This window comes from Epargyreus clarus, unplaced genomic scaffold (genome assembly GCF_041222505.1).
Source record: "Epargyreus clarus isolate Ecla_fem2 unplaced genomic scaffold, WU_Ecla_fem_2.2 ptg000036l, whole genome shotgun sequence".
Taxonomy (NCBI): Eukaryota; Metazoa; Arthropoda; class Insecta; order Lepidoptera; family Hesperiidae; genus Epargyreus; species Epargyreus clarus.
Window position 1 is genome coordinate 2,640,121 of NW_027332241.1, and position 24,493 is coordinate 2,664,613.

At 36.7% G+C, this 24,493-nt stretch overlaps 1 protein-coding gene across 1 annotated transcript in view; it reads right to left on the reverse strand.

Moving 5' to 3' along the window:
* Window positions 1-8,795: 8,795 nt before the first annotated feature.
* Window positions 8,796-24,493, reverse strand: part of LOC140757040 (CUE domain-containing protein 2) — a 31,086-nt gene continuing 15,388 nt past the window's right edge. The window contains exons 2-7 of the mRNA XM_073092594.1: window positions 14,601-14,732; window positions 14,007-14,100; window positions 13,128-13,245; window positions 12,318-12,478; window positions 11,319-11,448; window positions 8,796-10,135 (exon numbers count right to left, since the gene is read on the reverse strand). Coding sequence (XP_072948695.1) covers window positions 10,076-10,135; window positions 11,319-11,448; window positions 12,318-12,478; window positions 13,128-13,245; window positions 14,007-14,100; window positions 14,601-14,732 — 695 coding nt within the window. The 3' untranslated portion in view covers window positions 8,796-10,075. The remainder of the gene's footprint in view (window positions 10,136-11,318; window positions 11,449-12,317; window positions 12,479-13,127; window positions 13,246-14,006; window positions 14,101-14,600; window positions 14,733-24,493) is intronic.

The following is a 24,493-nucleotide window of genomic DNA, read 5'->3' on the forward strand; positions in this document are numbered from 1 at the left end:
CCTTCTGATTTTTTTTAGTTGTGTTCGAATTTGTTCGACTCCGGCGGCACCACCGCCACACCTATTTCTGCCTAATAACAGCAGTGTTAGGCGCTGCTGTGTTCTGGTTTGAAGGGTGTGGTAAGGGAGACAGACTCTTCCGAGGTGTTCTAGCTTAATCCTCAGGGGTAGCAGCGCATCTGTGGCCGACCTCAGATAGGAATATTTAATCCTATCTCGGATTGATTACAGAAGTCCATGGGCGGCAGTAGCCACTTACCATCAGATAGACTGCATGCCCGTCTGCTACTCCTATATTATAAAAAAAAAAGAATTAAAAATGAGTTTCATATGGCAAAGGAAAATATTATAAAGAGACCTGTACTCTTAAGACCTTTTTTTAGAAAATCCAGGTATGTCTACTTATCCCCACTTGGGCAACTCGGTGGACTAAAGTAAAGGCTGACTCCGAATTATCAGTTATTGATTAAAATGATGAGGTATTTTCCTCCAAAAAATAAAAAAAAAATATTTTAAAAAGGTGGTTTCAATTTTTGTCAGTTTTTGTAAAAAGTCACTTATAATTTTTCGCAAACGCCCCAAAAGTTTATACCATTACTAGCTGACCCGGCAAACGTTGTGTTGCCATATAAATAAAAAAAATGTTAAGGGTGTACAACCCTTATCACTTAGGGGTATGAAAAATAGATAGCAGCCGATTCTCAGACCTACTGAATATGCATATGAAATTTGGTGAAAATCGGTAAAGCCGTTTCGGAGGAGTACGGTAACTAACACTGTGACACGAGAATTTTATATATAAGATTGTAAAATGTATTAGTGATCATTATTAATAATTATTATAGTTTGAAAAACTAAGAACCACGCTAACATCGCACAAAGAAAATCGTTAATCCTGATTCCTGACGATCCTGATGAGGTGAATGGGATAAAATTATTAAAATCGTTTATTGTCATCGGTTCTTGATAATTGTTCAAAATTTCTAATTAATCGGACCGTTCAAAGTGGGTAAAAATAGAGTTCAAAGATTCCGTTACATACATACATACAGGTCAAGCTAATAAAAGCGTGGTAAAAATAGCTCCCATATTTACTTTTAAAGACAATTCTATAAAATTTGATGCATTTTATATTCCATAAGTAGTAATATAGTTGTAACAGGTGATATGAATGGCTTGATGAAATTTTAGGCTTTGTAAAGCTTGCGTCCATTAGAAATTTTAATATTAATGTCTATCTATCCATTGGTCGGGTTAGTATATTGATGTAATCTATGGACGTCGGGTCTTTGAAACGTACGAAATATAAGAGCAACCATAAATAAAAAAACCGACTCTGTATAAAGAATTGAAAAGGGGGTTATGTAATATCTTTGTATGTCAATTTGAGTATTTTTTGTAATTACGCCTTTGTCCATTATAAACAAATTGTCCAAAAAATATTTAAGAAGTTTAAATTGACACTTAATATTTTATAACAAAGTTTCAAAATTTTTTATATTTTTTGATATTACAATATTAGTCAAATAATGCGTAATAACAGTTATAGTCCGCGTAAAACTGCTAGTCCACTCTGAATATAGAAATGAATCGCGTCGCCCTAGCAAATTGTATGACTACACCTGCTCGCAACAACTTTTTATTAATAATACTTATTAATTAATAATTCTTATTAGTTATCAATTAACAAGAATTATTAATATTAATTATTATTAATAAAGCCCAATTATTATTAATCATTAATTTTATTTTCGTGTTTTTTCACTTAGACCCAACGTCCATATTTAATTGTAATGATGATGTAGTGATGTAATTTTTAATAATATTCAAGGCTGGAGTAGTTTCTCGTTGATAATTGTAATTAAATAAAATTTTACAAGTTTTTAAACTATTATTTAAAATTTGAGTCGCAGTCGAAAATCTTATTGCGAGATAGCGACATCTATTGATGTGATTTCGAATTAATATTTGTATAAATAATTATGCTTGCACTTACTTATTAATATTGTTTCTGTCAGAAATAATATAAAATTTTTAAACTGATTTTCATTTTTCGGTATAATTTTGGTAAATATTCTAGTATTTTATTTATTGTGTATAAAATTGTAAGACCTTAAAGAATAATATTGTAATGTTAATTTTATTTATAGAAATGGAGTTAATTGTAAAAAAAGACACTTATTTTGTTCTGTGTCTATTTATTTAGTTATTAACTTGTATGGATGCGGACTATATAGCTTACGATTGAAGAATTAGATGCCATATAAAAAATAGTTGAAATAATAATACATGATTGAGACTCCGGCGACACCACCGCTACACCTATTTCTGTTATAACAGCAGTAGGGGTGTGCGAATATCGTTCGAATCGAATCGAATCGAATATCAATATTCGATTCGAAATTCGAATCGAATTATTCGAATTTTCGAATTATTCGAACTTCTTCGAATAATTCGAAAAATTTCGAATAATTCGAAAAATTTCGAATAATTCGTAAAAATTTCGAATAATTCGAAAGTTTTCGAATAATTCGCGAATTAAGGGGGTATTCTAGTCTAGAAGCATGAATTTCAGGTAATTTTTTGAAGTGCCGTAAAAAAAGGCAATCAATATTTTTACCATCCATTTTTTTATAACTTATTTATTAACATTACAAGATTCAGTATCGTATTTATTATTTTTGAACAAAAATTTGTAGCAGATTTTCAAATCTTGATTTTTCATAATACTTTATTTGCTATAATATAATTTTTATTATTTCATTATTTAAAAAAAAAACTATATTAATTGTTCTATTTGTGTAACTATATGGTTTAAATAAAATGTATATTGATTATTGACTGTTAAATTTTTATTCGAAAATTGAAAATAAGAAACCCTGAAAAAATTCGAATTATTCAAAAAATTTCGGATTATTCGAAAATTTTCGAATTATTCGAAATTTTTCGAATTATTCGGGAACTTTCGAATAATTCGAATTTTCGAATTATTCGATTCGAGTTTCGAATCGAATATTAATATTCGATTCGGAACGAATAATTCGTAAGTTCGAATTATTCGCACACCCCTAAACAGCAGTTTTAAGCGCTGCTGTGTTCTGGTTTGAAGAGTGTGGTAAGGGAGACATACTTTTCCGAGGCGTTCCAGCTTAGTCCCCAGGAGTAGCAATCCATCTATGGTCGACTTCAGATAGGACTGTAATCTTATCTGAGGTTGATTATAGACGTCCATACAGTGACTTATCATCAAGTCTCCTTTGCAATTTCATTAAAAAAACAATGTTATATAGTACGCATCTGCCTAAATACTGCACAATTAAGATCTTACACAAAAGTGTACATTTTTATATAGTTTTTAATTTGCATTTGTTTTCTCTCACACAATGATTATAATCTAGTGAAGCTGTAAATGAAATCCTTAATTGTTTCCAATACTTAATTAATTATTTGATATAACCTTAGTTTTAGGCTAGCGATGCGTCGGTATACATAGTATTTCTATACATGTAAATATATTTTTGTAAAACGTTACATTTTTAATTAATTATAATGTTTTTTGAAACTATGGTTTGTTTTGTTTTATACTAACAACCTTCCGCTACTTGGCACCAGATGGCGCCATATGTATCTTAAAAGGCCTTATATAAATTTTTATTTTCGCGTTACTGTCGATTTAAATTTATATGAACCCATCTACAAACATACATACATATACATACATATGTATGGATTTTTAATAAAATATTGTTAAATGCAAATCTTTGTTTCGAAAGTCTGCAAAATTTGTGACTATCGAGGAGACTCCGCTACTCGTCAAGAGATGGCGCTAGAACCATTCGAATCAAACGACAGTTTATTGTATATCTCACTCGCACCTAGTACTAACTATATTTTGTCTCACTCGCACATTTTTTTACACTTTTAGAGCGAGAGAGATGCATATGAAAAATCTTTTTACCTCCTGTTTATTTGTTACTCTGGTACTTCGTTATTAATATTCGATCTACCCAATGATTTACCTACAATTTTATACTTGGTTCCTATAGAAATGGCCAAATTACGATAGTTGGTATGTAAATATTTACTGTAATTGGTAGTCTGGTAGAAATTTGAACTATTTTTTCTATGCGATTTTACTGTCCAATTATGTAGGATAAGAGCCCCATTTACATTTACAGACATTCAACATGTCCTGTCTGACAAAATCATATTATCCTAACTAATATTATAAATGCGAAAGAGTGTTGATTTGCTACCCGTTCACGGCTTAAGTACCAACCTGCCATAAATGTTGTACCTTTACTGTAGAAAAAAGTAATGTTCCCCAGGGGTGGTTAAAACAGATAGTCCTCGTCCCCTGACCGCGGACGAAGCCGCGCGGGTAATAGCTAGAAGTATTGTACAGAACAATATGATTTTGTTTCGTCACGGACGCGGTCCGAAACGTTAAAAAATATAAATACAGCATAGGGTCGGTACATATCCGAAAAATGGGTCGAGCGTATCAGATGCTCGACGCACTAACGCATCATCGGTTAGGTGTGAAAGGTTGATGTTTTATTATATAATTGTCTGTTCTGGCGTAACGCGACCGATGATACGTGTCGTATTTTCCGTCAGATATGTACTGACCCTGAGCTTTCAGTCCTGGTTGTCATCATCATCAGGTTTGTCGTTAAACCTTGTTGATCTTATGGGCAGTTTAAAAACATCTCGACACAGTATGACCACTACCGTCCCATCACAATGGACTGTGCCTACGAAATCGTGAGAAAGCCTAAGCAATTAGGTTTGTAGGTGGTTAGGGTGTATAGAAATAAAACAACAATTACATTTTGTATATATTTATTACACATTGGAATAGGATATGACATAAAGTGCGCGATCATCGCATACACTACACTTAACATACATTACGTTACACATAATTAAAAACTAATAATAATCGACAATACAAATCATTTAGAAAATAAATGCGGCGATATCAAAAAAAGTTCTGAAGTTTTTATTCTCATCTGTGATGTTGACGCCAGATGGCAACACTGGATCATTTTAACGGCCAAAAGACTAGGATTCGAGGCAAGAAACAGGGTAGGTTTAAAAAACGAATTGACATTTTTTTTTGTTTTTCCGATTTTATTCCTTTTTTTATTGTTTTTAGTAATTTTTCAAAAAGGAATGTTTAAAGTAAATAATACGCCGTTTAAATAATCCAGCGATAGGTGGATTTCCCGTTTGTCAAAATTATTATTAGCGTTACCGCAAACCTTGTTTGGTTTTAAAGAAATAAGAAGAATTTCGAGAAACGGTTCAAAGACGTCGAGAGATTTTACGCAGATTTATGGAGAGCGCGTTGACTTTCAAGTAAATACACTTTGACCATCAAAATCATTAAAACACCGTTTTCCTAAACTATTTTGTTATTTTCAACTGCCATAGTTTGTCCTATTCTTCTTAATTTTATCCAAAGAGACATTAGTTGCCAAATTTTCCACCAGCTGCCTTAAATTTACAATAACCTGCCGTATTTATTTGTTATACGAAGTCTTTACGTATCCGCACTCTTGCCAAACTATCTCAAATTCAAGTGTGTAGATACGAGTTTGACTTTGTTTGTATAGGTTTGCAAGCGCTTGTAGCCTTTTGATCAAATGTTTAATATTTGCGGGAATTGTAAATCTATAGATTTCTAACCGCTTCAAGTAGTATTTTAATTTTATAATAGAGCGAAAGAAACAAAACATCTATCTATCGTTGTCTATCAATTACATCACAAATCTCAAAGATTTGTAACATAACTCGACAATTTTGAATAAGTCATGTGTATACAAAAAAATATATATTTTGATTGATTTTTTAGTGATCTTTGGTCAAAGTGCAAAAACCCAGTCGTTACACTCTCAAAGTAATTAACAATAAATAACGCTTATTTGGAATATATTTCAATTTACGTTAATCTTAAAACGTTAAATATATATGTTACCAGACACACATTGTTATAATACAACTTTATAAGTCATAAGTCAACTTTACACCCGCCTTATCTTTTATCTTTATATTAGTTATATATAAATATATACATACATATAATAAGCGAAATGTATAACTCCGCTTATTTTTATTTTGCTAAAATTTTATTTGCAAATCCTTTTTTTATTTTAACCCTCCTAATTTTCCACGCCCCTAAAGTTATACCAACCCTTAATATACCTTATACACGTAATACCAAAATCAGTATTTATTTTAAAATCTCACATACTCGGTATGGGAATTCTATCGAGTTATACATAATATACTTACACTTCCACACAACTGTATGTGCGTGTTTATACTCACTCACACATGAATACGAAATAATTCCAAATAAGCGTTACTTGAAACAAAATTTTTAAAAATAAAGAGTTTTTTTCCGAATTTGTTAATTACCTAACGCTTTTTGGCAAATTTGAATACTAATTTAGCACCAATTTTGGCTAAATTACGTTCATTTTGATATTTAGAAAGTGCCGAAATATTACGCCTCTGTCGATAATTTTTCCAAAAATTAGTTTTAGAATTTTTTAAATTAGATCTTTCAAACCAACTTTCTTTTAGCTTTTTGACGGCGGTGGTCGTACAACCAAGATCTCTTTCGTCGGGTGACCATATTAAGACCGTCCATACCGTCATATAACCAACATTTAATATTAATCCTTTGATAGCGGCCGAAAGGTGGTCGTACGACCAAGATCTCTTTCATCGGGTGACCATATTACCAACCAATTTTATAAATTTATTTCATAAATATAAAGTTTAACTTAGTTTTTGAAACTCAACAAGAAAACTTTATAAGAAAGACAGAGGCGTTATTTTAAATGTATAATTCAAGAGATAGTTGTCCGGCCTTGCCGCACGAAGATACATAGAAACTAAATCAATACTAAATTGTTCCTCATTCAATGAGATCGTATCAGTCTATATGGTAATTTCACAAACGGAGGTACTTAGTGGTTTAAAAGGTAATTCATGAGTTGATTGCATTTAGTTCTGAAATATAATGCGTATGAAAGATTCGTATGCGTAAGAAAGATTTTTGACGAAGAAAGAAAGTTAAGGTGAAATACGCTGTACCTTGAAAGATTTCAAAGTATTCACATTCACCCTCCCCCCTTCATTTCCTTTTACACCCTACAAGAGAAGAGGGGGTATCCCTCTTCCACTCTTAGACATAGACTCAATATGAAATTGTCCTCCTTTCAGTCCCCCCCTCCCCTTCTTCTGCTACACCCCCTACACTACTCCCCTTCTTTACCCCTCTCGAATGCCCCCACGCCCTATAGAATCGACATACCTTACCCCCTCCCCATCTTAACTCAACTTAGGTCTTACTTCTGTCCATTATGACTCCTACCTCTTTTCAAATAGAACTGACTTACTTTACCCCCTCTTCGCTTCGCTTAGGTATCCTGCTCTGCATATAGGTTTGACACAATCTGACTTCAAAATTTCACTTACATGTTGCATGTTGTTTACCCCGCAAATACCCCCTACATTTACCCCTCTTCAAGACTCGACATTCTATGTCTCCCTTACTAGATTGACCAAACATTCCCCAGAAGTCTTACGTACGAAATTGACCCGACATACCACAGTGACGACACACTTCCCCAGATTGACCCGACATGCCCCAAGGTCTCTCCGCTCAAAAAGACCCGTTTTTATAGCCCTGATCTTTATCCTAAATGTATGATTAGAATGTTAGAATGCATACATGCAACATGAATGCATACATGCATGCCTACATTGTTAGACCCATGCAAGAATTTTGCCACATCTTTAGCAGAAAATTTAAAATTTTAAATGCTTTCATACGCATTACATTTCAATTTTAAAAGTAGAAAACTTAAATTTTAAAGTAGAAAGTTTTATTTAAGGCTCTGCGCTTTAAAGTCAAAATTATTTATTCAAATTTTTAATTTCGTTTCATATACATTTTTTTTTGTTAAAATAATCAATATTGATTTTTTGAAAGAGATAAAAACTGCTTTTTTATTTTTTTAAGAAAAGAGTTAAAAAATAGTTGGTTTCTCTGAAAACCACACCAACGCCAGCCTAACACACTATTAGTAGGTGTGTTACCACACTGTGACTGAAGGTGTGACAACACACTTACTGGTAGTGTGATAGCCAGCGTCAGTGAGTGATAAACCTGATCTTATGGCGCTTAACACACTGTGATAGGGTCATGTGACTACTAAAGTATGTATCAGAACCTATCCATTGTTAGTAGAGCCCTAACACACTGTTAGGAGGTGTGTTAACACACTGTGACTGTAGGTGTGACAACACACTTACTAACGATGTGGTAGCTAGCATCAGTGACTGACCCCTACTTTTACCCCTACCCCCTACCCCTCTAAGTTTACCCCTACCTTTAATCCCCTTGTGACCCTTAACACACTGTGAAAGACACTTTTGACTAGAAAATTAATCGTTTCTTACGGAACCCTAAAACACTGACATGTGAAAAAATGAAAATCTTCAAACGTCAAACTGTTTAGAAAGAGTGTGTTAACACACTGTGACTGTTGGTGTGATATCACACTGTTACTCACAGTACAAAGTTTGGACATGCGGGTAGTTAAACTTTAGTTTTGATGATACTAGTGGCTCCATCTCTGTTTTATTAGCGGAAACTCGTCATAACTGAACTGCTATCCGTCGTGTGCAGACGTGTAAAGTGCAGAGCCTTAATTTGTAATAAATTGGTAAATAAAATAATAATTAATCATAATCAGGTACGAGTGAAACATTAGTGAAGTGAATATAAAATAGTGATTGAAATATATTTTTAATATATTTTAGATTCGAGTAGAGAGATAAAAAATAATTCTTAAGAGTAAAATCGCAATTTTATAAACTTCATAAATAGTAATTGGATTAAAAAATATAAAAAATAATTTGTCTAAAAAACAAGTTTTTTAAACCACTAACACCTCATAAATAAATAAAATAATAATCACAATATTCCAAGTTTTAAAACAACTGAATCGACCGGAATCGATAATAAAAAACCTAAACTAAAAATATAAAAACCGCTTAAAGGGTACAACACTATATAAAAAAATGGCATCGCGATCACAGATGTGTACAAAAACGGTAAAACTATACGGATCACATCGTTAATAATAAAATTATAATAATTTAAAATCACAGGCTCCATACAGATCTGAGTACTTAAAACTATTGGGAATTCAGAAATAATTTGCGCTGAATGTTCTTTCGAATACGCGCAATTTACAGTAAAAAAAACATAACCGTCTGTTTTTATGGCGTTTAAATTTACGGATTTATTCAGAAGATGTTTTCTCAAGTTGATTCCGCGTAAAATGCATTCGAAAACCATAAAAAACAGACGAGTAATACTGAAAAACTTATACCCGACAATAAATATAACTAAACTAAACAGAATGTGATAGCCTACGTAGAGTAGACGCAAACGCCAGTAAAAATAATCAGTACTGAAAAAAAGCGGAAAAAATAACGCCGCGTTAAAAATTAAATGCGAATCACGCGCGTTAACTAACCTAACACGAAACGCACGCCGTTCTACATTAAACACGTAAAATCGGCACGGACGCGTAAAAATTACGCACGGGACCGTAAAATGCACGTGCGGAACCGTAAAATGCACGCACGGAACCGTAAAATGCAAGTACGGGACCGTAAAATGCACACACGGAACCGTAAAATGCACACACGGGACCGTAAAATGCAAGTACGGGGCCGTAAAATGCACGCAACGGTGCGTAAAAGCCAACGCACTGGTCATCTGTGCGCTTCGAATTGAGAGCTTACCCAAATATATATTAAAATTCACGTCATAATGTACTAGAATTAGAACAATTACGCACATTTGCGCAACTTTTACGTAACCATGCGTAAGTTTTACGTAACCATGCGTAAGTTTTACGCATCCGAGCGCGATATTTACGCATTTACGGCGTGGGGGGGATACGATTAAATGCAAGGGGAACATCGAGGGTGCGGGGGGCGTGGGCTCCGCTTTTTCACTGTACTGACGTGGTTTTAATGGTTAAGGGCAATGTTTTTTTGGTTTCTTTAGATTCTCCTCCTCGGCGCCGGGCTTGGGTACCTAGTTGGGGAATAATATGAATTAGAAATAGTACTTAAAGTTAAAAAGTTTTTAAAAATAAGCGAGAAGTTAATGATGATAAATTTTGTATTAATTGGTGGAGTTCTGTAACGGCCGTGAAATAAAATTCAACCTTCTCCACTCTATTGTAGCTTCTCAGGCTCTATATACGTATATTGAACAATGTATGTACAAAACATATGTAGAATACCTGAGTCTGTTAATTTTACCTGCTGCTGTATCCTGTACCTACAGGTACAAAGTGTATCTAAATCCTCAGCTCATTGTACCTGAAGCTATACAGTGTACCTACAGCTATATAGTGTACCTTCAGTTATATCCTATTTCTAAGCTGTATACTGTACCTTAAGGTACATAACCTCTCCTCGGTGTACCTCTCGCCCTTGAGACAGTCTACTCATTGCAGTACCGCGCCAATTTTAATTGTACCTGAAGCTATACATTGTACCTATAGCTAGACACTGTACCTAAAGGTACAAATTGGACCTAAACCGCTACCTCATTATACCTGAAGCTGTATAGTGTACCTTATAAGGTACATGACCTCACCTCGGTGTACCTCTCGCCCTTGAGAGAAACGATCTTCCCGTCGCGGTAACGCACCATACTTACTTGCAGCTATAAATTGTACCTAAAGCTATACAGTGTACCTGTAGCTAGACAGTGTACCTTAAGGTACATAACCTCACCTCTGTGTACCTCTCGCCCTTGAGAGACACGATCTTCCCGTCGCGGTAGCGCACCAGCTTCTTCGTCTAGATATATAGCGTAAGTGAAGCTACACAATGTACAAGCTATACAATGTACCTAAAGGTACAAATTGCACCTAAATCTCTACCTTATCGTAGCTGACGCTATATAGTATACCTACAGTAATATTCTACTTCTAAGCCTGACACTGTACCTACAGCTAGACACTGTACCTTAAGGTACATAACCTCACCTCAGTGTACCTCTCCCCCTTGAGAGACACGATCTTCCCGTCGCGGTAGCGCACCAGCTTCTTCGTCTAGATATATAGCGTAAGTGAAGCTAGACAATGTACCTACAGCTCTATCTTATCGTAGCTGACGCTATATAGTATACCTACAGTAATATTCTATTTCTAAGCCAGACACTGTACCTACAGCTAGACACTGTACCTTTAGGTACATAACCTCACCTCAGTGTACCTCTCCCCCTTGAGAGACACGATCTTCCCGTCGCGATAGCGCACCAGCTTCTTCGGCTCCATCTTCGGAGCCAGCGGGCGATGCTCCTTGTTGCCAGAGTCCTCGTCCACGTAGGAATAGCTAGAAGAAGGACTTCGGATTGGTACCTTTGTCACAATAATTAGACTAAGCGAGAATTAGCTAAAAGGTAATAAAATCAGTCATTTTTTTAAATATAGATACCATCAATAAAACTAAAAAGCACCACTTAGTGGTCAAAATTCGACCATCTCAATCAAAGTGTCAAAGTGATGTGCGTATTGCAAATTATTAGTTGCTCTAACGATGTTTTATCGTGAGAAAATCTGCACACCTGAGAACAAATCTAAAAAAATCTAAAATAAAATATAGTCCCCAAAGTCTACTAATACGCACGTGTCCAGCGCGGTGGACTATGGCCTAATCCTTCTCATTCTGAGAGGAGACCCGTGCAGCAGTGGGACAGTAATGGGTTGATGATAACTAATAACTAGCCTACCTATAACGAAAGATTTGTACCTCACCCTTAGCTTACTTTAACTTATTAATACCTCAATGTTTATTTATTTATTTATTTAAAATTTATTGCATCACCTCTAACAAGAATATATATCCCGGAAATTCCACGGGAACTAGGGATGGCGATCTAAGATCGATTAATCGGAGAATCGATCTTTTGGACCAAAAAAAAACGATTATTTTAATCGATATTAGTAAGGATTGAATCGTAAACTTTGCATTTGATCGAGTGATGATCTTCAGTACGATTCAGTTTTATGTATGTTAGTATGTCATATTATCTCCTTTTAAACGCGGGCGAAGCCCGGGCAAAAACTAGTAAGTAATGAAGAAATTTGACTAACGAATTATCCATTCCTGTAATGTTGGTGAATAAAAATAAATAATAATGTTAATAAATAAATAATGTTAGTAAATAAATAAATAAATATTGATAATTAAAGTTGTCTCACCGTTCAATGATGCGATACTTGAGCGTGACATCATCTATGACGCTGGTCCGCGGAGTGGGCAACGCCACCGCGGTCAACGCCTGTCCGTTCTCACGGCGATGGAGCAACGTGGCCGCAGCTAACTCCACGTCCCCATCCGCGATAGAGACGCAATGCTTGATCTGTGTTTTGGAAGGATTTAAAGGTCAATTAAACAGAGCTATTTGAAGGTGAAAAAGAAAAATCTTCGAATATTATCGAAAAACAAAAAACTTAAGGTTAGGTATATATAAAAAAAACAGTAGAGATGACCTACAGCATTAACAGTTTTTTAATAAATAATTTAATAACTATGGTTGTATGTGTGGCATTCAAGGTAGGTACTCACTCAGCATTATATGCCGTAGTATGTATGTATGCCGTGTTTGTGATATAGAAATAGCTAGTGAGCATGCAGTCCACGTGATGGTAAGTAGCTACTGCCACCCACCGCCATCTGTAATCAACCCCAGATAGGATTATATTCCTACTCGAGGTCGGCCACAGATGCGCGACCGCTGAGGACTTAGCTGGAACGCTTCGGAAAAGTATGTCTTCCTTACCACACCCTTCAAACCAGAACACAGCAGCGCTACACTGCTGTTATAACAGAAATAGGTGTGGCGGTGGTGCGGGCGGCGTCGAACCACAAAGGGTTCTACCACCTTTAAAGTTACCATTAATGTACCATCATGCTTATCTGCTACACCTATATAAAATACAAATTACAAAAATATAGTGTATATTTTTGTAATTTGTAATACTGTGTCCCTGGAATTCAACACAACTAACCTCCATGAGGCTGGTATTCGGGAACATCTCCCGAAGCGCCTCGCACTGCTGAGTGTACTCCTCGCACTCGTAGACCACGTGCTCGTCGTGTTCCTCCCCTTCGGAGTCTGAGCGCGAACTGACAATGGAATTTGGTCTTTGAGGGTAGTCTAAACTTTGGCGACGAAAATATTTCGTTTTTGAGGGTAGTCAAAAGTTTGGCGACGAAAAAATTTGGTTTTTGAGGGTAGTCAAAAGTTTGGCGACGAAAAAATTTGCGTTTTATAGAGGACTAGCTTTTGGTGTCTTTGTAGGCATACATCATAGCGTAGTATAAAACAAACTTTAAACATATTTAGGGGAATAAAAAAAGCCTAAGGTCGATTTTCTAAATAACTAAAATAGGTATTACATTAATTCTAAACAGAAAGCCAAATAGTAAGTTTCATAGAGCTTTCGAATTGTTGGTTTTTCAAACAAACTTTCAAATACTATCACCTCAATAACCTATCAATATTCCTTTCAAACCCCTTAGGGGTAGAAGATCAAAGAATCTTTTTAAGTACTACTACTAGGACCGAATAAGAGGAGGCAGGTGGAGCCATTGCTCCGGAACCTCCACAGAAAAGGGGCCACAAAGAGGTAAAATTCCAAATTTAGATCAATTGATTTCGCATTATCATTTTTTTTCAAATTCTACTTATTCTCATTTTTACTGATAATACTTTCAATTAAATAATTACTACATTCTTTGTTAAAAAAAAATAATTTCTTACAAATACATTTTTTAATAATGAGACAGAAAAAAAAAACTTCTATTTGGAAAACAATTAGGGGTCTCCGCGTTTCGTTGCTCCAGTACTCCAAATGTGTCCTTAGCTACTAGAAATCAGTAATTACCGATTACGCTCAGTCTTGGTGTTAGGCGGCGGCAGCATCGCGCTCAGGCTGGGCATGGCCACCACCAAGCCGGACGACCCCGGGGACGAGGCACCTGGGAAGATATAACATCTGTAATTCACACTTCTGTTGTTTCAATGATAGCTCCAAATTTAAGAATAGACAGACTTTATCAATATTGGGCGAGATTGAGAGTTTTTTGATTATATTGAAGTAGCAAAATAGTGCAGTCCACCTGATGATAAGTGGCTACTGCTGCCCATGGGCATTTGCAGTCAACCCAAGATAAGATGAGATTCTGACCTGATGTCTGCCTCGTAAGCGCTGCTTCCCCTGAGGACTAAGTTGCTACGCCTTGGATAAGTATGTCTGCTCAGCACACCTTCATAGCGGAACTCAGCAGCGCTCACAACTGAAGTTATTTCAAGGTGAAATAGATGTGAACAGCTCGCTTCCCCCTCGTTCTTCTGGCGGATCAGATCAGCTTCCACCTCCAGTACCCAGGTGCACACCTGGCCCTCGTCAATGTTGCAGAATATGGTATGAATACTACAGAAACTCTACCAATCATGGCAGACTTTACAGGATGCTTACCAGAACAGCTGGCTTCCCCCTCGTTCTTCTGGCGGATCAGGTCAGCCTCCACCTCCAGCACCCAGGTGCACACCTGGCCCTCGTCAATGTTGCTGAAGTCGGGCACGTATGCGTCCATCATCTCCATGAAACCTAGAACAAAGAAAAATTCGGTGTACTTCTGGATAAAAATCTACAAGATGTAAAATTCGTGAAATTTTAGAATTTAGCATATTTATATTTATTAATAAGTCTCGGATGATTTGCAAAAAAGCTGAGCTAAATGTCACATAGCCTTTTGAAGTATATAACCTAGAAGATAGTAATCAGATATCTCATATAATAAGTATAGGATAAAGAATACACATACATACGTGGTTCGACTCCGGCGGCACCACCGCCACACCTATTGCTACCTAATAACAGCAGTGTTAGGCGTTGCTGTGTTCCGGTTTGAAGGGTGTGGTAAGGGAGACAGACTTTTCAGAGGCGTTCCAGCTTAGTCCTCAGGGGTAGCGGTGCATCTGTGGCCGACCTCAGGTACGAATATCTAATCCTATCTGGGGTCGATTACAGATGTTCATGGGCGGCAGTAGCCACTTACCATCAGGTAAACTGTGCTCGTCTGCTACTCCTATATTATAAAAAAAATACAGGTCAATCGAATAAAAGCGTAGTAGAAACATCTAAGATAATAAATAAGCATGAAGTTTCTTTTCGAGAATTGTAAGGTGATGACGATGACGCTACATCTGAGAACTAAGTTTGAACGCTTGAACTAAGTTATAACGCTTACATGGTGTGATGACGCTCGCTTAAGAGAGAAATAAGTGGTTTTTAAAAATTGAACTAATACAACTACTGAATTTAATGAAAGCCTCATTCAAAATACAACTTAAATAAGGATTTTTGGAACTCTGGAATTCTAACTGATATCTTGGAATTCTTAACAAGAACAATTGTTTTAAAACATAACTTTTTCTCGAAGAGAAAGTGAAAAGGCTGTCCTTGCTTCTTGAACTATGAATGAAAGTAGAATCTGATAATTAACGAAGTTTAAAACAAAAGCTCGCCACGATATCGTTTCAGTAATCTTCAAGGTTGAGAACTAGAGATTTTTATCAAGTTGTTTTCATGGACACTATGGTTAGTAGGCAGTTTTTCAAGGGTAAAAACCTTCTAGATATTTTTATACTATAGGAGTAGCAGACGAGCATGCAGTCCACCTGATGGTAAGTGGCTACTGCCGCCCATTGACATTTGCAATCCCAGATAAGATGTGGTCGACCTCAGATAGGACTCTAATCTTATTAGGGGATGATTACAAATGTCCATGAGCGGCATATATCCTAATCCTAACTAATATAAATGCGAAAGTGTATTTGTTTGTTTCCTACACCTTAACTACCAAACCGGTTGTCCACGCATCAGACGTCAAAAAGTATGTAATGTTCCCGGGGGACAGATAAAACAGACTATGGCCGCGAACGGAAAAGCTACATAGTTTCGAATAAGCCAACAAGGACACTCGACAAAGTCTGCCTATTCTACCTGACCTGACACTTTAGTCTTATTATATTTTTTTATATTATATTATAAGAGTAGCAGACGAGCATGCAGTGCACCTGATGATAAGTGGCTACTGCCGCCCATGGACATCTGTAATCAACCCCAGATGGGATTAGATATTCCTACCTGAGGTCGGCCAAATATGCGCCGCTACCCCTGAGGACTAAGCTGGAACGCCTCGGAAAAGTCTGTCTCCCTTACCACACCCTTCAAACCGGAACACAGCAGCGCTTAACACTGCTGATCTGAACTTATTAAAACTGACCCTGAGATACAAAGCTTCAGGTGGGTAATTTTCACTGTAAGAACTAACTCCGCCCAGAAGGCCAGCCGCGCATGCGTCAAGGCTCTATCGATTGCCCGGTGCATCGGGTCACCTGGCGAGATTTAATGGTGTTATTGGTTCCTTGTTTAGTCTGTGGTTTCGAAGAGCAATTCTTATAAAAACCTGACTGCTTAAAGCCAGCCATTGGCTCCCGTAATCAATCACACTAAAGAACTATAAATGGTGAACTATAAATGGTAATTGACGACCCGTGTGGCGGAGCGGCCACCATACTGGTCTGACGCGCAAAGGGTCCCGGGTTCGATCCCCGGCCAGACAGAAATCTAAATGATGAATTTAGATTTCTGTTTCTGGGTCTGGGTGTTTGTGTATTTGTCTATGTGTGTGTCCATGGCACCCACGACACAGGGAATCCTAGTGTGGGGCTGTGAGTGTAGAAAGCGTTTAAAAGCGTTTAATGGTTACTTCCGAATCAGATTAGAATCCAACGACACCTCATATGTTTAAATCTGTTAGACCAGCGTTTTCCACCCTTTTTCAGTCCACGGACCCTTAGGAAATCAAGCACAGTTTTCACGGACCCCGTTAATAAAATAAACAGCGAAAAAGACGCAATCCCTAATATAATTGTTTTACAGAACAGCCAAAACATCAATCATCATCAACAACCCATTACTGTCCCACTGCTGGGCACGGGTCTCCTCTCATAATGAGAAGGATTAGGCCATAGTCCACCGCGCTGGCCAAGTGCGTATTGGTAGACTTCACATACCTTTGAGATTTTTTTTATAAATCTCTCAGGTACGCAGGTTGCCTCACGATGTTTTCCTTCACTGTTTAGCAAGTGATAATTAATTTCTAATACGCACATAACTTTGAAAAGTCAGAGGTGCGTGCCCGGGATTTGAACCTCCGACCCCTCGATCGAGAGGCCGAGTTTCTTAACCACTAGGCTATCACTGCTTTTTTTTACAGCCAAAACAAATTTTGAAAAACCAATTTAAGTATTTTTTCTTTTTTTAAAATACCGTGTGCTTAGATCATATTTATTTTTATTTGTAACAAAATAATCATAGTATTACTGATGATTATTTTGTTAGAAATAAATAGTCCTACTACTAAAAATAAATTTTGAAAATTTGGATGATAAGGATCGCGCTGTGATCGACTCACACTAGCTTGATATTGATATATTTCACTTTATATTGATCGCACTATATTGATATATTTATATTATAAAAATGAAATTATAAATTTAATAATAAAAGAAATGAAATTTAAATTTCATTACATTTTTATGATACAGAATTCGGACCACCACTAGTATACGATTATTATTTTATTGATTACGAAGAGCGTAAAATAATCTTTAAAATTGTGTCTGCTAACGGAATTTTATTATTAGTATTTAAGATTTATTTAACCAAAAATTGTTCCGAGCAAATATTTTTTAATTTCGATCTTGTAATACATCAAGTTATCACTATAAGTATTCACGTACGACGCATTGTAAAATTGCAAATGACCATAGGAGCGACCTACACCGCTGACCTTACCGTTGCAATCTGAATAACATGACAAACACGTTCCAGAAATCTTATTTTCCGACAGAAAGATTGTTTGTGATGATATGAGTATATTCAGATGAAAACATTCATTTAAATATTTCAATAATAACGTCGCAACACCTTATTTTCGGATGCAAGTGTTCAAAGATTTTGTCTCTTACGAAATAAAGATTAAACTAAGTAGGAAATGAGATTTTTTTATAATATAGGAGCAGACGAGCATGCAGTCTACTTGATAGTAAATGGCTATTTCCGCACATAGACATCTGTAATCAACCCCCTATAGGATTAGATATTCCCTGAGATCGGCCACAGATGCGCCGCTACCCCTGAGGACTAAGCTCGGACGCCTCGGAAAAATCTGTCTCCCTTACCACACCCTTCAAAACGGAACACACCAGCGCCTAACACTGCTGTTATTAGGTAGAAATAGGTGTGGCGGTGGTGCTGCCTTCAAATGTATATAGTATAGGAGTAGCAGACGAGCATGCAGTCTTGATGGTAATTGGCTACTGCCTCCCATGGACATCTATAATCATGCTGCCATTTTCACCATCCACCCAGGGTTGTTGAGGGCAGAGAATGCCATCAGGCATTAAATTTACCCTATTGTATCTTTTTTATAGAAGTGCGATAAATAAATAAATATATCAACCCTACATAATATTAGATTCCTATCTGAAGTCGGTCACAGATTGGCCGCTATCCCTGAGGACTAAGGTGATGTACCACACCCTTCAAACCAGAACACAAAAGCGCTTAACACATTTGTTATTATGCAGAAATAGGGGTGGCGGTGGTGCCGCTAAAGTCGAATCACAGAGGAATCTACCACCATTAGACATCATTATCACATCTCATATCATTTGCTAATTCGTTCAAATTACTACATCTCAATTCATTTGCTATGTCAATCAGATAAAACTACTAACTAATAGGACAAAAGGCGGTGCAACCGGATAAAATCAATATCGCAGAGCAGACGGATATACGCAGTGTCACCCGGGTACGCATGCGCTCACCCGGGTGTGTGGGCTGAGGCAGGTCAGGTTTCATAACGACCGGGTTTCGAAATTCAAAAAACAAAAGCAGTTTACCTATTTTAATTTTTTACAGAGATAACGATACATGAGATACAATCTCATAAAAGATTATCTTATATAAAAAATTCTCGTGTCACAATGTTAGTTACCGTACTCTTCTAAAACGGCTTTACCGATTTTCACCAAATTTTATATGCATATTCAGTAGGTCTGAGAATCGATTACCTACTATCTATTTTTCATACCCCTAAGTAATAATGGTTGTTCAGCCTTAACATTTTTTTATTTATATGGCAACACAACGTTTGAAGGGTCAGCTAGTTTTTTATGTAATACAGTAGTAGTCATCTGTAATCAACTTCAAATAGTCATATATGAAGTGAGTGAGCCACACATGCCTTGAGGGCTAGGTTGAAATACCCTGAATAACTTTTCTTTTTATAATATAGGAGTAGCAGACGACGAGCATACAGTCCTCAGGAGTAGGGTAGGTATCTAAAGCCGACCCTGAGGTCTGATAGATCGGATAGAAACTGATACTGATAGTATCTGATAGATACCTACCCTACCCTAACTACATAGGTGCTTCTCCTGAGGACTGCATGCTCGTCTGCTACTCCTATATTATAAAAAAAATAAAGTCGGATCGGTTACAGATACCTACCCTACTCCTGAGGATTAAAGATTACAACTACAACCAAAATTTAAATAAATTCAGAAGAGATTAGAGGTATAAGCAGGTCAGGTTTGAATAGTAACCAGATTTGAACATTTCGAAAAAAAAAACTGTTTTATTTACTAATTTCTCAAATTGGATTTTTAAATATTGTAATAGATCTGAGCAGAAGTATATATGCAGGTCGAGTAACCGGAAACTTGACATTTCCAAAAATGTATTTCTATTTATCACCTTTATTAAAACCTAATAAAAAGTTGCAACAGGTTTTGCCGAATCAATTCATAGGTAATTCGAAATCATGACCTAGATGAAAGCAGTTCAAATTTTGAATGCGACCCGGATTTCGAAACTTAAAAAAAAAAAAAGATACCGGCCGAATTGATATCCACATCCTTTTTGAAGTCGGTTAAAAACATCTATTTGTACCTAATAACAGCAGTGTTAAGCGCTGCTGTGTTCTGGTTTGAAGGTTGTGGTAAGGGAGACATACTTTAGCGAAACGTTCGAGCTTAGTCCTCAGTGGTAGCGGCGCATCTGTGGCCGACCTCAGGTAGGAATATCTAATCCTATTTGGAGTTGATTAGGGGAGGCCATGGGCGGCAGTAGCGTACCATTAGGTGGACTGCACGCTCGTCTGCTACTCCTATACTATAGAATAAATTCATGGCTAAGTCGAAATCATGAACTACAACGTTTAACACTGCTGTTAATCATATTTATTTTATTGTATATATCAGAAAGTTTTTTCTTATTTCTTGTCGAATTGTACTGTCTCTACCTTCCAAAGTGACATTATCCTTTGCTACTTTTATTTCATAAGTTCAATACAATCTGTCAATCAGGACACGTAATAAATCAGTTATATAAATACTCGTATAAAAGCTGTGGTAATAAACACCCACACTAGAAGGGTGAGGGGTGGTAGAGGGTTGCTATATTGTATGCTTGTATCTACGAAGCATCCTAGCTCCACCCCCGTTGCCCGGGTGACGTATTGATTTTATCTCGATGCAAAACGCACTGGGTGTCTCAAATGTAATTTATTACGAAACAATGTATTAGATTTTAACTGTTAGTTCGTATGTATGTGGGGTTTGTAACTGATTTATAAACTTGTTCAACCCTAATTGATCGAGCTGAAGTGTTTTATACATGTCTTTTTAAAACATAATAGTAGCAGACGAGCCTACAGTTCGCCTGGAGGTAAGTGGCTACTTCCATGGACATCTGTAATCAAACCCAGATAAGATGAGATTCCTACCTGAGGTCGCCCACAGATACGCCGCTACCCCTGACGATTAAGCTGGAACACCTCGGATAAGTATGTTTCACTTACCACACCCTTCAATTCAAAACACAGCAGCGCTTAACACTGCTGTTATTAGGCAGAAATAGGTGTGGCGCTGGTGCCGTCGGAGTGGAATCATAGAGGGTTCTACCACCTTGAATAATTTATCATTAGCTTAGTGACGTCATTCTAAACCCAATAGGTCGAGCACCTAAAAATGGCAGAGTTTTTATGACATATACCTAAACACACACCTCTAAAATTTATAATATCCACGTCAAAAAGTATCATCACTTGCTTCTTCGGTAGAGAAAATCATCGGAAGTCTACATGCCTGAGTACTTGAAGTGCTCAGTACCCTTACCATGAGTTTTTACGTTTTGACAAACATGACTGTTTTGGTATTTGTTTACGTATTGCCCATACAAATTCCAATAACCGCCCCTAGCGGATTGTATCAGAACTATAGTGTCAGTAACGTAACATAACGTCTAAATTGACAAAATGGCGTTTTATGTTTTGTCTCTCTGTTTTGCGAACATGTGAGGCAGACAATAAACTTGAGCAATTACTTATTGTCATAAGTTTACTCAGTCTACTAAAGCAAACGGAACAATAATGGATTGAGTAAACGTAACGTAAAATTGTGGGATGTTTTGAAACTCATGGTAAGGGTACAGGCGTGAAGTCTGTTAATTCGCTCGGCCAGCGTGGTGGACTATGGCCTAATCTCTCTCGCTTTGAACACCCGTGCCCAACAGTGCGTCAATAATAGGTGACGAAAATATCCCTTTTATCCTGTCCTCCATCCAAACTTGGTTCCTTTTTACAATTTTACGCTAAACAATGTTTGGCCGACTTATTCCCCTACGTTTAAAATTTCAAGACAATGTGGATATTGAATTTCAATTCAGAGCATTGGAGTAGGGGAAAAGTCGGTCAACATTCTTATCTCATTCACTACACCTTTATTTAGGGGACATATTTTGTTCACAACTTCCTTCCCGAAGACTTTTTTTTATAATATAGGAGTAGCAGACGAGCATACAGTCCACCTGATGGTAAGTGGCTACTGCGGCCCATGGACATCTGTAATCAACCCCAAATAGGATTAGATATTCCCACCTGAGGTCGGCCACAGCTACTCCTGAGGTCTAAGCTGGAACGCATCGGAAAAGTATGTCTCCCTTACCACACCCTTCAAACCGGAACACAGCAGCGCTTAACACTGCTGTTATTAGGTAGAAATAGGTGTGGCGGTGGTGCCGCCGGAGTCGAACCACAAAGGGTTCTACCACCTTCAAAACTAGCCTATTAGCCGTAGACTATTATTTTCAAACCAACTTCTCAAAAGAAGGAGGTTATCTATTCGGGATTTTTATATACGTCCAGTGATTACTTTGCGATACCGGGACCGATTTAAATGATCCAAACACCATTGTATGCGACTATTTCATAACTTTTCATGAAATAAAAGTAGTAATCTAGCATGCAGGCCAACTGGTTATAAGCCGCTATATAACGGCTGCCGGCTGTCCATGGACATCCATAATCATAGATAGATTAGGAGTCCTATCTGAGATCTTCCATAGGTGCACCGTTATCCCTGAGGACTAAGCTGGAATATCTCCTTTACTCTTCAAATCAGAACAAAGCAGCGCACTGTTGTTATTAGGCAGAGAGTTGTGGTAGTGGTGCCTTTAAATATGTATTCATATTAATTTGATTAATTAAAACACTCAACACAGCGCTGCAACCCCATAAATCAATAACCGGCGGACGGATATAGACACAGCTCACCCGGGCATCGGGAGGCAGTGGGCGTGCCCTAGAACATTCTGGAACCTACGCGCAGGATCAATATAGCACTATTTATTTTAGAGTTACAGCATTCGCCAAAATATATCTTGAGTAATTATTAACAAGAAATAAACACAATTATTCATGGCAATTGTAATTTATTATAGGAGCTAATGATGGTTGCGAATTATGAATGATTTTGTTTTTGATTTTATATGGCTTTATTTTTCGTGACATATTTTTTCACCACAAGTAGGTTTTTAGGGTTCCATACCTAAAGGATAAAAACGGATCCTAATTCTAATTCTCCACTGTTTGTCCGTTTGTCACAGGGTTTTATCTATTGAACCTTAATATTAAGTTCAAAATTTCGCAATGCATTTACTTGTGTGACTGCTATAATAACAAATACAGTAATACCCCTATTTATGCTACCCCGAATTACGCGAATTCGGAGTTACGCGATTTTCAAATCTCGTCGATTCTCCTATGGTTTGAGTGTCCCGCAATTTCCGATTATAAAAAAATAAGCTTACTAACCCTACAATTATTCATTTAAACATTTGTATTTGTTGCGCGAAGTCAACACAAACACAACAAGACATAATACATTCGAAATCATACCATACGATGGTATATACTTGCATACCTGCATGCATGCGACTTACGCGAATTCGACTTACGCCGTTATTACTTGGTCCCGCCAATCGTGTAAGTCCGAGGTATTACTGAACTAAAAAATTAAAAAAAAACAACAAAAAATTTTGTGGTCCGGATTTCTCCGTGTGAGTTCGACGTGCATGCAGTCCACATTATAAGTGGCTACAGTCACACAAGGACTTCTGTAAGTCCCATTAAAATCTATTTAGCGATTCAAGGCTAGACAGGGCAAATATTTTCTTTACAACTCTGTGTTTTGTTGTCATGTTATTTAGTCATAATATTTATTTATTTATTGTAACACTAACAGAAAGATAAGGTACAAAAGGGCAAACATAATGCCTGATGGCATACTATCAAGGAATATTATTATGTTTTTCGATCATCGCGATATAAAAAAAATATTCTAAGTACATAAATTTATATGGAATAAAAATTATTTAGAAATAAGCTATTTAATAGTGTAATTATATTTTTCATATTCTTAAAAATATCCTTTCATTTATTACCCATGTTTTAACGGTGCATGAAATATGTCTGCCGTATTCGGGCGTCCGCCATTGGATTTAGAATGACGTCAATAATCTAATCATGCACTGTCATACAAATTAAATTCTATATTTTGCAAAATTTCAGCGTTAACTTGCAAGATACGTACATACGAAAACACAAAGCAAGTTAAATAAAAGCTTGTAATAAAATGTAAACTTTCTATCAAAGATACACACTGTCAAAATCAATAACCGGCAGACGGATATAGACACAGCTCACCCGGGCATCGGGTAGTGGGCGGCGTGCCCTAGAACATTCTGGAACCTACGCGCAGTATTTATTGGCCACTATTTATTTTAGATCTACAGAATTCGCCGAATTATATTTTGTTTCTTGCGACAAATAAATGTACACAATTATTCTGTAATTTAAGGTAATATAGAAGGAGCTTATGACGGTTGCGAATTTTCAATAATTTTGTTTTTGATTTCTTATGGCTTTAATTTTTTTGTGATGTATACCATATTGT